The sequence below is a fragment of the Eschrichtius robustus genome, chromosome 20, assembly GCF_028021215.1.
Source record: "Eschrichtius robustus isolate mEscRob2 chromosome 20, mEscRob2.pri, whole genome shotgun sequence".
NCBI classification, from domain to species: Eukaryota; Metazoa; Chordata; class Mammalia; order Artiodactyla; family Eschrichtiidae; genus Eschrichtius; species Eschrichtius robustus.
In genome coordinates, this window is record NC_090843.1 from 48,683,076 (window position 1) to 48,701,648 (window position 18,573).

Sequence of the window (18,573 nt, forward strand, 5' to 3'; positions counted from 1 at the left end):
GACTTGGGTTAGTCCAATTCTGGAGAGAAGTGCTACCATTCTGAGTAAGTGACTAAGATGGAAGATAAGGGAGAGCTTTTTAAACCTAAGTGAGACCTCTCTAGGGTGTTGGCTCTAATAATCAGTTTGCCTGGTCAACCACAGGTTAAGTATGCTCTTTATATATTTTAGGCAGTTAACAGCAAGTGAAGAGGAGAGGGGCAGCTAGTGAGAGAGGTAACCTTCCATTGGTTTCTCTGAGGAAGCTTGAGCCAAAACAGCCAATTTTATTCTCCAGCCCTAACCCCCCAGTCCTTTCACCTGTGAGGTAAGATGAGCTTTAAGAAAACACTGGGTGTTACCTGACTGCATATCCAAGGTGGCCTGCAATTTAGGGGGGCAGTAAATGGCATTTGCTGTGGTTCGAGCAGAGGTTAAGGCAGCTCGGGCTTTTGGCAGGTTGCTCAGGGCATGGTATGTTTTGCTTTCTAAAAGCTGTACTTCCACCAAAAGGGCTTTGTCATCCATCTTTTTCAACTCCCGCAGCAACTGAGAACCTGGAGAAAGAAAAAACATATACCCCCTTTGTTAGCCATAATCTTAATATTTTAATATCGTAATATTTTCCTCTCACCCTCATAAGAACACTGAGAATAAAGAAACCTGCCTGAACTCAAAAAGAGGTTATTTATTTGCAAGATTTAAATTTTCTGCTAATGTGCTATCTTCCAAAAGAGAAACAGATCTCTTTGAAGCCTTTCTGCACACAAAGGACATTACAGCCAAGAATCATATAAGCTTACTCCTAAGATTTGAATACAGTGGGAATCCCCACCCAGAAAATGCTGAAATTACTTATCCAGTTCAGACAGACACTTGATCTCACTCTCTTCCTGTCCAATAATCACAAGACTACATAAGAAACACCAGGCACTAGGGTTGGTGGGGGAAGGAAAGAGCTTTGGATATACTAACATTCTCCAAATACACCTTCTTCCCCATGCTCAACATCACTAGTTTAGTCATTAAGGAAATGTAAATCAAAACCAAAATGAGATACTACTTCACACCCACTAAGATGGCTAAAATTAAAAAGACAGACAATATTAGGAAATGTTGGTGAGGATGTGGAGAAACTGGAACTCTCCTCATACATTGCTGGTGAGAATGTAAAATGCTGTAGCCACTTTGGAAAACAGTTTGGCAGTTCCTCAAAAGCTAAACAGAGTTACCATATGACCCAGCAATTCTACTTCTGGGTATATACCCAAAAGGGAAACATGTCCACATAAAACCTGTTCACAGCAGTATTCATAATAGCCAAAAAGTGGAAACAATCTAAATGTCCATCAACTGATGAATGGATGAATAAAATGTTGTACAGCTATACAATGGAATATTATTCATCAATAAAAGCACTGCTATATGCTACAACACAGATGAACCTTGAAAACATTATGCTACGAGAAAGAAGCCAATCAAAAAGACCACACACTGTATGATTCCATTTATGTGAAATGTCCAAAATAGGCAAATCTACAGAGGCAAAAAGTAGTTAGTGATTGCCTGGGAAGGTGGGCCGGCAGAGATGATGGATGAGGAATTAATGGGAAGAGACAATTAATGGGTACAAGGTTACTTTCTGGGGTGATGAAAATATTCTGAAATCAGACAGTGGTGACAGTGGCACAACTCTGTGAATATACTAAAAATCACTGATTGTACACTTTTTTTTTTTTTTTAATTTATTTATTTTTGGCTGTGTTGGGTCTTCGTTTCTGTGCGAGGGCTTTCTGTAGTTGTGGCAAGCGGGGGCCACTCTTCATCACGGTGCGCAGGCCTCTCACTATCGCGGCCTCTCTTGTTGTGGAGCACAGGCTCCAGACGCGCAGGCTCAGTAGTTGTGGCTCACAGGCCTAGTTGCTCCGCGGCATGTGGGATCTTCCCAGACCAGGGCTCGAACCCGTGTCCCCTGCATTGGCAGGCAGATTCTCAACCACTGCACCACCAGGGAAGCCCCTGTACACTTTTAAAGGGTGAGTTTTATGGTCTGTGAATTATATCTCAATAAACCTGTTATTTTTTTTAAATGCTACTAGTTGTTTGAACCATATGAAATTTCCATTTTTGCAGGATAAGAATTGAATATTGGCAATTTTTTCAACTTAATAGATCATGAAAGCCGTGTTCTTCCATCTGGAGAAAACAGTCCAGATGTATCTATTAATTAAAAAAAAAAAAGACAGCAGGCAAAGATTTCACAGTGTTTAAAAGCCAAAAGGAAAAGCCTTTAGCTGACCCACTTCAGGTTTCCTATGTATTTGCACCCAGTTAATTTCTTGATTTTTAAAATAGATTTTAGGAATAATTATAAACAGATACAGTAGATGTGATAGTAAATACGAGCAATTTGACCCTTTTGTTCTCTAAAGTTGACAGTTAGTTTCTTAGAACTTCTAAATGGCATTTTTCCATGACAGATTCAGTAAATGTAAGCCACCCTAAATCCTTCTTAGAAGTAGGCAGAACATAAATTATTAATATGTAACTAATAAGAGTAGCCAGGTTTGGAATACATTCATTTAGCCAGCTACAGACGCCTTACTAGCTTCCACCAGCTTACTTACCCAAATGCAATGCTTCCTGGTACCTCTTGGTATCAAAGTACAAAGACACCAGTCTTGCCTAGGAAAGAGAAAAGGCATTGACTGACGGAAAGGGGAGGAAAAAAGCCAAAGAAAGAAATCAAAGATTGACAGTCACAGAACTGTTACTGTTGAATATTCAAGTCCTGATGAAAGCATCAAATTCAGCCTAAAAAATCATCTAGCCCGTGATATTATCTCCTATTATAGCCAGTGACTGACTAAACCACGTTGCTGCTTACTTTTCTGAGCCAAGCAGCAGGTCTGTCTCAAAACTTCAACCAGAGCAATTCTCATGAGTGGGACACTGCTACCAATAATTTCAGGTGCCTGGATAATACAAAGTTGCTGAAATACTTTTGATCAGGATGGTATTACTTATATGCACAGTCCTTCAAATGCCTAGAGATCTGAAATCAGTACTAATGTAGGCACATACCTCCAAGGCTTGGCGTAAGAAAGTTCTCTTCTCTGATTTGGCCCATTCGATGCACTCTAAACACAACTCGACCTGCAACAGGGAGAGACAGTACGTGCAACATTATGTCTTCACGTTCTTCCCACAAGCCTTGCTCTGGAGAACAGCTTTCATCTCCTCCTTACATACCCATGTTTACTGTCTCAGGGGCATGCCTTGATCCCCAGTATCTCAATATGTAATGATTATAGCATAATGGAAAATCAACTTGGCCTTTTACACACAAAGTATCTTTGTACTTAGATTGTGTTCCCTTGGAAAAGAGTTTCATCTTCAAGATTCCTCTTCTACTGTCCCAGGAGGGACCCAGGCTACATACATAGCCCTGGAATGTAGATTTCTATAATGGCTGAGAAATTTTTAAAGCAGAAATTTCTCCCTGAATAGTAATAGTAATGTGTTCATGTGACTATATTGGTCATAAAGGGGAGAAATTCTCAGCCTAGGCACAAGTGTCTTACTCCTAACAGTTGCTTGTAAGACTCAAAAGGCCCATCTGGCTTTTCCCTTCCAGATTCTACGAAGTGCAACAAACAATTCTCATCACAATACAGCAAACTTAGCTTGTACTAAAGGAAGTAAAAAGAAATGAGAATTAGCCTAACACTTTAAGAGGCTTTTAAGCTTTCTTTAAAGCTACTTTGAACCCCAGTTCTGTATGCTACCCAAGCAGTAAGGTACCACGCAAAGTAACTAACGTAAAGTAGTGTTCTATGCTAGATGGTCTACATGCCATAGGTACCCTTGCCACAGTAGCTCTGACAAGTACATATTAAGAGCTTCAGATCTTGTATCACGTCTGTTACTGTGAGTTAAGATTCATAATCAGAGCATAAAAAGAAACTAAGCTTTCCAGAGAACTAAGTGCTAAAAGAACAGGTTTTTATGTAAATCCCAATTTCTCTTAAGAGATGTTACAAGGAGGGAAAAGTGAAGGGACAAAATGCAAATTAACAGACCTTCTGCCTTTAGATAAATGGATGACATTACATGGTATTTGGAGGATTCACCAGTAAGAGTCAATGAAATCTTTATAACTCACTGGAGCCCCCTAGTGGCTACTTAATACCCAACTCTAAACTCAACTGCCCTCATACAGTAAATTCTACAAAACCTAAAATAAAAGCAAGCCAATCACAATTTCACGGTTTTGAGTTTTGTTCTAAAAAGCCAAACTGAAAGTAATATCTCTGTTCATGACATGAATGGAACTGAAAATATTTTGCTGAACATTTTTAGCAACAGGAATAAAAATCTTCAGTCCTACGTGTCTTTGGGGGCTAAGAAATGCTTACCATCAGTTTTACCCAGCAAGCTTTTTCAAACAATGCAGAAATGAACACCTAGGCTCCTGATCCAGTAGTCTGGAATAAAAGGTTGGCCACTCTGATGCATATCCCTAATTAAGAAACACTGAGTTCTACTCTAGCATCTCAACCTGTCCCCATTTCCCTGACAGTCCAGATGTTAAGTGACTCACCCAAGGTCACGTATTCAGCTGTTGGGACCAGAACTTGACCCTACCTCAACCCAGCCTTAATAAACTCAGGTCAATACAGACATTTCTCCTAGAGCGGGGAATCTGTACAACATGAACTGCCTATCTGTTATCAATTACAGGGTACATGCTTTGCAATATCTGGGACTATAATTGGTGAAACCAGTGTTTCAGTTTTAAGAAAAAATTTTAAAGGCCACTGCCCTTGCTACATAGCTTGAGAGGTTTTGTCCTTTGTTAATGCTAAGGATGACTGATAAAGGGGATAAGAATACACAAGAAGCCCATGCTTCTGGAGGAAGCCCTACTTGAGTACAAAAGCTTGACACGGTCAAAATTAGGTATTTTTTAAGCTTTAAATAAATACACTTAGTCATTTTTTATATGCCTTTATTAACTAAATTCCTAAGGGAAAAAATTAACTACCACTCTAAGTCTGAAATTCTCTAGCACAAACTCCCTTTTTTCCATTGAAATAATTGTTTCATTAACAGGATTTTTGATGTAAGGTTTCTTAAAATGTCCTATTGTGTTTTAGCTGGAAAGACTACACCAAAAAATGGCTTCCCATAGAAACTGCCTAGAGATCCCTAGAAGGTAGAATGAATTCTGGAATTTCAGTTCACTATTTGGCAGGGATCTGGTTCACTCTTCTTGTTCCCCTCTTCACCCCAACTCTCTACTCCCCTACCCTTGCTAACCACCCCAATCCTCAGTCCTCCACCCCACCCATATAGCCTCACTTCCCAGGCTCTAAACTTTAGTACTGCAAATGACCAGAACCTAACTTGAATCATATCCGCTTTCGGAATACAGCAAGCTGAAGATTGTTCTGTAGATCTGACTTATGGTCAGTCCCCAAATACAAAAAGGCAAGGAAAATCCCCTCCCCCATACTCTTGGTGTTAAACTCCCCAATACTCTAGCTCTTGGTACCAAACTCCCCCAAACTCCTAGCTCTCTTAACAATGTCCTAACACTTCATATTTTGCCTCAGGCCTCAACAGTACTATGACAGTGATCCACCTATGACTTGCTCCTCTATCCTTTCCCATTAGTCAATCAAAGAATTTTAAAAGAACCTAGAATTTTCCAAGATGAAGAAGACTATATCCAATTTCCCCAAGTCAGAGGCCTTGAGTCACACAGACAAATGTAGTAACAATACCCCATGCTTATATCTCAAGTCAATAAACTTAAGTCTTAATTCAACAAAGTATCTCCTGAGCACCTACCATCTGGAAGGCATAATCCATACATTCCCTCAACAAATACTAGTTATGTAGCTTCTCTGGGCCAAACTACTCTAAGTGCAGAGGATGCAGCAGTAAATAGGACACAGTACCTATCCTCATGAAACTTATACTCTAAGTAGGAAACGGATGTTAATAAGTAAAATAAATACGAAGAAAGCAGAGACAGGCATTTTAGATAAGGTGATAACAGAAGGTCTCTGAGGAAATGAGATGTAAGCAAAGACTTGAAATGATGTGAAGAAAAAAGCCGTGTTAAGATCAGGCTGAGAGCGGGACTTCCCTGGCGGTACAGTGGTTGGGACTCAGTGCTTCCATTGCAGGGGGCACAGGTTCGATCCCTGGTCAGGGAACTAAGATCCCACAAGCAATGCAGCGCGGCAAAAAAAAAAAGGTCAGATGTATAAAAATGCCCCAAAGCTAGAACAGTTTAGAGCTAAGGCAAAAGGCCAGTGTTACAGCTGTAAAGAAAGTAAAAGAAAGAATAATATGGTAGGTGAGGTCAGAGGTAGCCATGGTTAAGGAATAGCCATGAATTAGGAATGAGAAAGGCACTGTGGTACTACAAGGGATATAGGGCTTCACCTGAATGAGACTATATTACAGTAAATAAAATAAAGCAAGGGACTTCCCTGGTGGCGCAGTGGTTAAGAATCCGCCTGCCAATGCAGGGGACACGGGTTCAAGCCCTGGTCCAGGAAGATCCCACATGCCGCGGAGCAACTAAGCCCGTGCTCCATAACTACTGAGCCTGTGCTCTAGAGCCCACGTGCCACAGCTACTGAGCACGTGTGCCACAACTACTGAAGCCCATGCTCCGCAACAAGAGAAGCCACCACAAGGAGAAGCCCGCGCACCACAATGAAGAGTAGCCCCCGCTCGCCACAACTAGAGAAAGCCTGCGCGCAGCAACGAAGACCCAAAGCAGCCAAAAATAAATAAATAAATTTATTTTTTTTTTTAATTTAAAAAAAGAAAGAAAATAAAGCAAATGTTCAGGTAATCATCATACAAGGCATAATCAAAAATATAACATGTACAAAATATAATATGGATCACTGAAGAGTTAAGATCACAGTGACATCAACAAGGAAAGATTTCAGAGGAGGTGGTACTTGACATGGAACTACAGAAGGGAAAGGTACTATCATGAAGAGTGTACAGGACTTGCTGAGCAAGTATCCAACAAGGCTGGCATGTTTGGTACACTTCATAGAGTCTAGGAGATCAGACTGTCATGCTAAGCTGTATTGTAGAAAAACGTGTAATACCTAATTCTGTAGGCAACAGAGAGTCACTGAAGGCTGAAGTTACGGGTGAACAGAGAGAGGAATAAAATGTTCAGAGGGTTACTTTGTGGGGATATCTCTCAAAACGGTGGTACGAGGCTTTTGCAGTAGTCTAAGTAAGAAATAATTAGAACCCACTGTATATCAACAATACCTCAAAAAAAAAAAGAGAAGAATTAGAACCGAAACTAGACGGCAGCTGTACATAGAGAACAAATATAAAAAGAGGTGGAGAACAGAGATTGAAGAAAGTTGCATTGACAGAATTTAATAAATGGTTGGATGTTGATGTTGCCATGTTGAGTTTGAGGTGCAAGTAGCACCATCTAGATGATTGATAATTTATTCCAAAACAAGCAAGTAACCTATAATCCACAAAAATTACTGAAAGAAGACCTGCTAAGTGGATTAAGACTCTCGCTCTTGATAAAAAGCTAAACTACTGTGACTTCCCTGGTGGCACAGTGGATAAGAATCCACCTGCCAGCGCAGGGGACACAGGTTCAATCCCTGGTCCGGGAAGACCCCACATACCGCGGAGCAACTAAGCCCGTGCACCACAACTACTGAAGCCTGCGCGCCTAGAGCCCGTGCTATGCAACAAGAGAAGCCACTGCAATGAGAAGCCCACGCACCACAAGGAAGAGTAGCACCCGCTCACCACAGTTAGAGAAAGCCTGCACGCAGCAACGAAGAACCAACGCAGCCAAAAATTAAAAAAAAAGCTATACTACTAAACATCAAAAACAAAAGAAACCAACAGCTCTTACTCAGCACTAAGATGACACTGACAATAAAATGACACAGTACCTGAGAGTGTTTCCTTTCACCCTAAGATAAGGAAGAAAGGTTTCTAGTTGACAAAAAAGTAATGTGCAATGAACAATAGCAATGTACACACACAGTTAAAAGGAGGGCCTACCCAGACATGGAATACATGACAAAGGCCAGTAAACCCCACTAGCCAATTACAGGAGAGCACTAAATTATTATTTCAATAATTTGGACAAAGGAGTAGAACTGATCATTAAACAACTGCAGTTCTATCCACTGAGTCAGCTCTATGTTATGGGAAGGGACAAATTCCAAGACGTCAGTGTCAAAGAAGCAGCTTGGATAATTAATTTTTTCTGCCTAAAATGTTCCAAGTAACATTTATTAGCCTGTTTCAAGTTAACACTTATTGGTCAGCCCATTCTAAGGCATCCTAGGGGACTTCCCTAGCGGTCCAGTGGTTAAGACTCCATCCACGCTTCCAATGCAGGGGGCGCGGGTTCGACCCCTAGTTGGGGAACTAAGATCCCACATGCCGCACGGCGTAGCCAAGGGAAAAAAAAAAAAAGAACAAGGCATCCTAATTCAAACAAAAGATGGGGTGTCACTTTTTCATGAGAATACAATTTTTTTAAAAAATTAGGGTTAGATATAAGAGTAGTACCCCTTAGAAAAATCACTTTTTCTTTTAAATTATTCATAAAAATAATTCTAATGCTTTGGTTCAAAAGGCAGCTACCTACGTATCTATTTTTGATCTACTGTCATGAAACACAGTTCTCCCAGAAACAAACGAATTTGAAGACTTCACTACAGATGAATTTTCTACAATGAAGTTAGTTTATGGTGTTTAAACTAGGTTTCAAAGAATCATTAAGGCAAGAAACCAGATTTTACAAAATGGTTTTTGTAAAACCATTTTACATGATTTCAAAGGGAGATCCATATGTCCTAGGTTTCTGAAGTTCCCCATTATTTACTCAATATGCCACTAAGCCCCTTCATATCTTTTACACCCACAGAGGCTATGGCAAACAATGAGATAGATATATATATATATATATGTATATATATATATAAAATAACCAACTACCAATTCCTATCCCTGCCTTTATACCATCTGACGTTTTATTTATATATTTATTACCTGCCTTCATCATTAAAATATAATTCTCATGAGAGCAACAACTGTATGCTGTTACAAATGAATCCCCAGTATCTCTAACAGTGCCTAACACATAACAAGCACTAGTGAGTGCTGATCAATAAATCTACAGAAAAGACTACAACTGTAGTCTTCCTACAAACAGATTCAAGCAACCACCATATACCCTGCTTGAATCTGCCACTTTTTACAGAATGAATTTTAACTTTGGTAGCGTCTCCTTCTCCTGAATTGCGGACAATACAGCTATCTTTGAAGAATGGGAAGAGGCTCAGTGATTCCAAAGAGGCACTCTTCAGTGCCGCTCAGGGTCTAGTCTGAACTCACAGAGGACATATACGGGTATACCAGTCACTTCTGCACACACAAGACAAAAACAGATGGATGCTCACCCCTCAATAAAGGCATAAATGCAGTACAAGACATGCCAAGAAGGGATGCCACAAGACTTAATTAGTGCTCACAAGGAGCTTTGTGACACAGAATGAAAGGTACCACAGACACAGAAAACATTACAAAGGTGTGGCAATACAATACCTCAAAGACAAGAATCAGTTTGTGACCCTGATGTAATGAGGATTCCAGGGACCACTGACAATCTCCACTTACAAAGCAAAGCATGGAACAGACCCAAAGTATCAAATGCCCTGTAACAAAGAGAAACTGACATGATAAGTCCTGCGCTGTCCTCCCAGTTGTCCCTTCCACATTAGTACCACAATGCAGGCAGGCATTTCTTTCACTGAAACAACACTTTGCTCCATATTGTCTACCTTCTGTCATTAAAGTAGCTTACCTCCTGTCCTGTAGCTGCTTCCATATCAAGAAACAGATCAAGAAGAGATCGGACCAGACGAGCTGCTTTAGCCTTGCTGATGGAATTCAAGAAGGGTCGCACATACTTCAGCAGTCCTCCAAGCTCTGTGTGGAAGGCAATTCAGAGAGGAAAAAGTACACATCAATATTAGGGACAAAATACCCATTAAAAAATGACCCAAGATCATAAAACCAGTACTGATGTCTGGAATCAGTCAAAATGAAACTTAGTAGGAATTTAAAGCATTCTTAGCAGGTAATGGAGGAGCAAAAAAGTTAACAACATATACCAAATCTGTATTCCATTCCCCACTCAGCCTCTGGATTACTGTGAGGGTCCTGGGAAAAGCTCATGTCTGTCTGCCTCATGAGTACAGCAAAGTACTCACACTCTCAGAAAACAGTTTTCTAGAACACGAAATATGCTATGCCTCTACCACCTTAGACAAAATTACTTCCCCACAGCTAACAAATTTATCAGTTTATAGGAGTTAATTTTTTTTTTTCCTAATTTCCAACCAAGTCTGTCTCAGCAGTTCCCCTTAAACAGAGATTTTCAATTCCAGGTTCCTTTTTTCCTCCCTTCCTGAAGTAATGCCCAGCTTAGACTTTTACCAATATAATTTCCATGGCACTCTTCTGAATCAACTTTTCACATAAAAGTTAGGGTGTTTGTCCCTTAAAGTTATACTATAACCTTTTAAAAGTCCTCATTAATCGGCAAAACCTAAGTCTTTAACTATGACAAAAAAGCCGTCTACCACAGAGGTTCCCCCCACCCCTTATGTAAGAAAAGAGGGTGGCACAGTAATCTAAGGGAGCACCTTTAGAAACAAACGTGAAAATCAGAGAACATTTCAACTACACAACTAAGGAAGTACTTTTGGAATGTAGGTTAAAATTACTTTAGTGCCACTGCCTCCAACTGTAGACTCAGCCTCCTGAGAACTCGAATTCAGGGCAAGCAAGCCTCCCCCTCCTGAGGATGCTAATTCAGGGTCTTGAATCCTCATCTGCCTGCACAGTCACAGGATACATGGGACTGTGCCAGGTATAAAAGGAACTTTATACAGAGTGGAAAAGTTCATCTTTCCCTTCACTCCCCAGTACTGACCTGTGAATCCCACCGTCTAAGATTTTTTTCCAATTCTGCCACTCCATTCACCCCTGTACTGACTACACACACGCCTGCTTTCATGCCTCGCTCATGCTGCATTTCCACCTGGAATCCCTCCCCATCACTTCGACCTATGTAGATCTTAGATATCCTTTTAGGTCCAGCTGAAGTCCTAGTGAGTCTTCCATGCCAATGCCAGGCTACACTGATTTCTCTCCCTCAAATTACTTTTGCATTTATGCAAACTTCAATTATGTTATATAATCATAGCTTTTTAAAAGCAGTCTAGTGCAATGTCCCTTCTGAAACAGCATTTCCCACTATGCTTGAACAAATCTAAACACTCCCTAGTGACAGAAATATTCAGAAAGTAGACGATTCCAGTGTTGGTCAAACTAAATTGTTCTTTTCTGAAACATGAGTCTATATCCTCTTTCCACGTGGCTTCAAATATATGAAGATAACTATCCCTCATATCTCCCTAACTTTCCCTTTCTCCAAGCTAAACAGCTTTAACTATTTCAACTGTTCCTCCAATGTCCTGGTTTCTAGATTCCTTGTCACCTTAGTTGCCCTCCTCTGAATTAACTCTAGTTTGCAAATGTACCACTTGTGGTCCCCAGAACTGAATCAACGTTCCATGTAGGGTCAGACCAGCAGTCATGGCTTAATTCTGATTGGACTGCCACATGCAACACAAGAAGCATGTTTTGCTTTTGCTAATAGCACTCTTTGTTCAGACTGAGTCCATAAGGTCTTTTTGCATAGAGAGGTAATTCCCCACGTTCCTCTGTTTTGATAAATAGTTTAAGTATATAACTTTATACTTTCCACACTGAATTTAATCTTGTTGGCTTTGACAGTAACTCTGAATCTTAATTCTGTTCTCTACTGTACTGAATCATCTACAAAAATAAGCACACCTTCTGATATGGCTTTAGCTATACTGCCAGATACTGACCAGAAGAACAAGGACAGATCCCTATGACATGATGCTAGAGACTTCCCTCCAGCTCGACAAATGATCCATTTGTCATGGCAAATGTTCAAAGACCCTGCTTACATCAGATATGTTGTCTATATCATTCTTCCTATCCCAGGGGTTGGCAAACTTTTTCTGTGAAGGACCAGATAGTAAATATTTTTGGCTTTGTGGGCTATATGGTCTCAGCGGCAGGTACTCAACTCAGCCACTGTAGTGCAGAAGCAGTCATGGGCAGTATGTAAACAAATGGGTATGGCTATGTTCCAACAAAACTTTATTTACAAAGACAGTTGGCAAGCCATTGCCTGTGGACCCCTGCAAATCTGCTGTCTGATAAGGCTAACCAAAGAGAACCACGGTGAGTTTGGAATAACCTTTTCTTAATAAACCCACTGCTTTATGTGCTTAAAACCTACTTATCAAATAATCTGTCCTGGAACTTTACTGATGATTACCAGTTTACAGTGTCTAGAATTTATTCTTTTCGTTATCTTTTTGAAAAGTGGAATAATGTTCTGCCCATCCTCAGTTTCCTTATACCTCTCCACCCTCCATGATTTTTCTCAGAATAATAGTGGCTCTATAAATATATCTGCTACTATTCTTTTGATATTAAAAGACAGAAGTTTTCAGAGCCTAGAAACTTGAACTTATTTAAAAAAGACTACCTGCTCTCTCTTCTCTCACCTACCTTAGCTTTAATTCTCTCTTTCTAATGTTATTTCTATCTTTTTCTTTTTGAAAATCATTTTCCTTCCTGGAAAAGGCAGAAGTGAAACATGAGCTAAGGAGTCTGCACTTCTCTCCAGCACTTGCTAGCATTACAGTATCTTCTCCAAGTTATTCTTCTTACTCTAACAGAAAAACAAATGACCTCTTAGTTGCCAAAGACTCAGTTCATTTTTCATTTTAGTCTAGTACTGTTTCTTAGTCGTTCTTGGTTATATTCCGTTTCTTTCCATTTTCACACTGATTTTTTTTTTAATTCTTATAGAATCATATTGAGTTCTTCCTTCTATTCTTACTGAAATAATCTGCAACTGTGTGACCAGAACTTCCTTTTCAGAACCTCACAGAACTCAACACACTCCTTTTAAGAGTCTCAGGCTATGAAATCTGCAGATCCTGAGCCTAGGCATCATGTCTGATGACGAACACCACTACTTTCAATCAATATTCTGCATCAGACACTGTCTTATTCACTAATTCCCAAGTGATTGATGTCCATCAGGGACCCTACCTTAAACTTTTTGAGTAGAGTACTTAGCGCAGTGCTAGCCATATATTAAATGCATAACAAAACAAAATTAAAAATCAGTGGAACAGACATATTTTCTGTTCTCAGGGAACCCAAAAATCAAAGGAAACAACACAAACCGATCAATTATTAATAGCAAAGATAGGTAAATGAATGTAGGCCCCAAAACTTCCTTATTATACTTGTCAAAGTCTTTCTTAGAAAACAATGATAAGTAACCTGGAAATGTTTTTTAAAGTTCTTATGATTCACCTGTTAAATTCCGATAAGTTTCCCTGTACACTTCTAAACTTCTCAGGTAGGTCACAGGGAGGGGAGGGCAAGGAATAAGGAGAGAGTAAAGCATGAAATAACTTCAAGCAAAGCAGTAACATTTTTGGACAAATTTTCTGAAACACCGACTATACTACATGCTGTTTTTAATTATCCATTCTACTTGAGAAAAACAGACATTTGGATCGTTCAACAACAGAAAAATCATTTCAGGGAATTCCCTGGCAGTCCAGTGGTTAGGACTCCGGGTTCTCACTGCCAAGGGCCCAGATTCAATCCCTGTTCAGGAAACTAAGATCTCACGAGCCACACAGCGCAGCCAAAAAAAAAAAAAAAAAAAAAAATCATTTCACCTGGTTTTCTAATTCTTTCAGGAAAATTACCTTATTAATTATATTTCATGTGGACTAATGATCAAAAGTGTTTTGCAACCCCAAGCTCACATTAACTGACAGGCAAACATAAACATGTTAAATAGGAGAGAAGTCAGCCTAAAATGAAAAAACCACCACCTACCACTGATAACTCATAAGTGGATAACTATGGAAAGCAAATACTTCAAGGTCATGAGCTCTGAAATAGGACTACATGGATTCAAATTCTGAGTCTCCCATACTAGCTGAGTGCCCTTAAATAAGATATTTAACTTTTCTGTGCTCAGTTTCCTCAGGTATAAAATAGGTAATAGTATATACCTTACCAAGTTGTTTCGAGGATTCAATAACCTAAATCCTGTTTGGGCTTAAAACAATAACTAGTTCATAATAAGTACTCAAAAATGGTTTTTCTTATTATAGATATTTTTAATGATATTTTAAGTAAGATACAAGATCCATATAAACACATCCTCCCAATTTCATACAACTTTATTCAACTTTCTATTGACTGAGCCTAATAATTAATAAGTTATCATCCTTAATTGGAAAAGATCTTTGTTTTCAAGTTCAAGAAATTTTGCTAACTTACACGTACCATCCTTTTGGATAACAACATAATTTGGGGGAAAGTAATTCACGAGATCAACCACGTTTAATCCATTCTAATAAGATAAGCTCTAAATTCACTTTAAAGTTGACAAAAATCATCCATTTTAAGTTTAAGCAGGTTACTCTCTAAATACTATTGTCACTTTACTGTCAAAAGCCCTTCCTTGTCAACAAGACTCTCTCCTTCTAAGGACACACCCACCCATCATCAGAATATCATCTCGAGCTTGCAAAGTCAATGGTTCAATTACAACTAGAATGTTTGGGCAACAACAGGCACAAAGCCCTAGGTACCAGTGGAGAAATCCTGGGAAGGTTCTCTCCATTTAATGTCTTACTCATTGTGTATGAGGAAAAAAGGACAGCAAAGCCACTTCCTTGGGCACAAAATCCCTAGTCATTTTGAAGTCAGGGGCCTAGAGTCACTATCCAACGTAAATACATCAGAGCAGCTCCATGAAATCACCGAAGACTGCTACTGCCCACATGTAAGGGAATGCAGTGAAAATCCGAACCAGAAACAAATCACAGGTCACTATATTCCAAAAGAAACAGGATTTTTTTTCCTCATCTGCAGAACAAAAGTCTTCAATGAAAGACGTGAGTTTAAAGGTCTCTTAACTTCCTGATAGAAAACTAAAGCTCAACAAGTTGGCAATAAAATTGAATTACACTACCAATAAACTGTATGGATGCATTCCTATGTTCCCTCACTCCAACCAAAAAAAAAAAAACTTCACGCAGCATTTCAGGTAAAAGAAAGCAATCCACTTGTAGCACTTACCTGCAGCTTGTCCAGTCTTCGCCAGGAGAGACCCCAGTTCCAGGATGCTCTGCTCTTTGACCTGCACTGCCTCCTCATCATTCTCCTGAATGTCACGCTTCACTGGGAGAGGAAAATGCAAACTCTCTTAAAATTCTGACAAAAAATGAAAACTAAAGGAAATTTCACCCTCACAAGACCAACTACAAACTCAAACAGTTAGCAAAAGACAAATTCTAGAGAGCTTTAAAAACAAAAACTCTAAACAAGAAAAAGTAAAATGATCATGCAGTACATGTCCCATGTATATCATAAGAACAGATTCCTCTCTTTTGATTTTAAATGTGTCTTTTCATTCTACCAATTAGAATTTCCCTTACCCACATACATTGAGATTTCTGTTGCTGTCACTTGGTTAATGCAAAATTCAAACAAGTTCTTCCAGTTGTGGTGGTAAGCCCCATGCCAGGAACTATGTTATGTGAAAATATTAAACATAACTGTCTGTGCATTTACCTGCCACAAACTAAAATCAAATGACCAAGTTACTGATAACTATAAGGTCAAAAGTCTTTCAATAAACTTTAGACCTGTGGAGAGCCTCAGCTGATGGGTGTGTTAGGGATAAATAATTCTACAAAGCCATTCAGGAAACATAACCCTGTCAAAGCTCCAGTGTGATCCTTAGGAGGGAATGCTACTTGAAGGGATTCAGGACCTGTTAAAATAACTTCGTGCTATCTGTCCCACTTCCAACTGTTAATAACTATTCTACCACTCAAACACTGGACAGCCTCTTCAAGTTTGTAGTGATAATTTTAGCAATCATCACTAGTTATCACTTCTCTCACAAAGCATCATGACTTGACAAAAACCAAGATTTTGATACTCCATGATGGAGTCCGGAAAAAGTAAGGCTGTCAACCATGATGACTCAAGCTTGTTCTAACAGGAAAGCTTTCAAGGAAACTCTCTCCCAGTATAGTGGGCAAGCAAGAAATACTCTAATTATAATGTTTACCATAATTCGCACTTTATAAAAGACAACGTAGTAGGCAATAGACACAAAAAATAAAATAAAATCCATGCTTCTCACATTAGTTCTAAATATTAGTGTGTATTCACAGGAAGAAAAGACACATTGAAAATGACTCTGGTTCTCAACTATAACTGACTTAAGTCAAGATCAGAACTTCAAAAGGAAACACCCTTTATTTACCAATATCATCCATTCACTGATGCATCTTAACCCCCACTTCCTCCCTTTTTCTAGTAACCCCAAAGATAAAGACATCCAGATCTTGTCACTGTCCTTCCTCCATTAAAGTCGGGAGTACCAAAATTCAACGGACTAATGAGTCGACATAAAAGCCAACAGCCTTGAGGTCCCACATACACGTGCAAACTACTTGTTGATTCAACCCGAATCTTCTCAAGCTATATTAAAAAAGATCACACTACTACATGTGCAGTGAAGAGCTAGCCCATGCCCTAACTGAACCCTTGATGGCTGAACATTAAACGCCCCCTCTGTCATCATAAATTTATTTCTGGTCACACCTGAATCCCAGTAGAAAACTGTCGGAAGCGACGGGCTCCGGCTCCCATTTCAGTTTTCCAGTCGTGTGCAAGGTGTAAGGCAATCATACTACAGTGCTAACATGTTTTTCTTTGATTTTCTCCAGCAACGTGCAGCCGGCCGGTTCCAAAGAGTTCCCAGAACTCCGCGGCTGACAACTAACTCCCCGAACTCTCTTCCACCCTCTACGGCAGACTAGGACGATTAGTCACCTCCTCTGGCCGGGCGGTCCCACGCCAACACCTCGCTCTTACCCCCTACACGGGGGGCAAAGGAACGTCTCAGTCACCTCCCCAAACCAAATGCCAATCCGAGGTGTGTGTCCCCTCGGTATTTCAAACCACACTCAGAGAGAGACCCCCTGAAGTGGAGCCTTCCGCGGTGGAGCTGCGAGAAGTAGCAGCTCCCAGCGTCCCGGGGAAGGAAACTCCAAGAGAAGAACGAGCGCTTGCGCTCGCGCTCCCACCCGAGCAGGCTGGGCTGAGAACAACGGCGGGAAATGCCTGTCCAGAGCGGGTTTCGCCAAGGCCCTCAACACGAGGCGCTCAGCCCAGTTCGCGACAAGCCCGCCGGCCAGCACCGCTCGCGGTCCCGGGCCAGCCCGCACGGGCCAGAGCGGGAGACAAGGCTGGGTAGTGGTGGGGCCCCGGCTCGGCCCACTCTCCCACACCGCGCCGAGCCCACCGTGAGTCAGCAGCCGGCGAGTGGACGCCGGGGTTGCCTCGGGGCTTCCCACCGGGGTGGGGACCAGGAAGCCCCAGGGAGCTCCGAGCGGCCTGAGACCCCGGCCCGGCCCCCCTCACACACACAGTGAGTCAGCAGCACCAGAGCCGGCTAGCCCGGCCCCGCTCCGCCGCCGTGGACCGACACAGGCCGAGCTGGGCCGGTGGGGCCGGAGAGGGGGCGCGGCGACCTTTACCGATGGAGTGGAGGATGTCGATGGAGGCCTCCCGGTCGGTGCTGAGTAGAGACTGGGCTCTCTGGAACTCCACCACTGCCGCAGCCGCCATCTTACCGCTCTCACACCGTACCCGGCCGAGGCCGCCGACGCCGGAAACACACGCCCGGAAGGCCCGCCCTCGCGCCTCTCCCCACTCCCCTCATTTGCCCCGCCTCCTCCACTCCCAGAGCACCACGGGAGTTGTAGTCTCTCCGCGGGGCGCGGAAGGAGGGATGTAGGGGTGTGGATGAGAGCTGGGGAGCTTGCCGCCCACCAGCGAGGCTCTCCAGCACCGCCCAGCGGCTACCCACGAATAAAAGAGGCGGTGTCTAGCAATAGGAGCCCGAGGCTAATCCCCACCCACCCTAAAAGAGGCCTCTTAACCCCAACTCCCCTCGCTCGCCCTTGACAGTATTTGAGCACCCGGTGGGTATCTAGTGAAAGCTGTTTAGTTTTCTTTGTAGCTTCCACATTCGGCCATTCATTCAGGGCAATAAATGATCTTATAAAGTGCTCACTATGTGGCAGACAAAGAATAGCACCATTCAAATGCATTAAAGTGTCCGGCAACACGTGGGACTCGCGCGCGCGCGCGCGCACGCACACACACACACACACACACACACACTTTCCAGGCTACAATCCTACAGAATCCTAGCCAGGCTGTGATTAAACGCACCAGTGTTAGAGAAAACTGATGTTAGAAAGTAAAATATCATCTTTGCCCCCATTCACTCAATCCCTCTTGGGGGGTCACATAGAAATCTAACAGCTA

At 41.4% G+C, this 18,573-nt stretch overlaps 1 protein-coding gene across 1 annotated transcript in view; it reads right to left on the reverse strand.

Moving 5' to 3' along the window:
• Positions 1 to 17,908, reverse strand: part of PSMD11 (proteasome 26S subunit, non-ATPase 11) — a 29,923-nt gene extending 12,015 nt beyond the window's left edge. Inside the window, exons 1-6 of the mRNA XM_068530530.1 lie at positions 17,778 to 17,908; positions 15,301 to 15,402; positions 9,878 to 10,002; positions 3,064 to 3,135; positions 2,607 to 2,664; positions 342 to 536 (exon numbers count right to left, since the gene is read on the reverse strand). Of these exons, the coding sequence (XP_068386631.1) occupies positions 342 to 536; positions 2,607 to 2,664; positions 3,064 to 3,135; positions 9,878 to 10,002; positions 15,301 to 15,402; positions 17,778 to 17,868 (643 nt within the window). The 5' untranslated portion in view covers positions 17,869 to 17,908. The remainder of the gene's footprint in view (positions 1 to 341; positions 537 to 2,606; positions 2,665 to 3,063; positions 3,136 to 9,877; positions 10,003 to 15,300; positions 15,403 to 17,777) is intronic.
• Between the last annotated feature and the right edge of the window lie 665 nt (positions 17,909 to 18,573).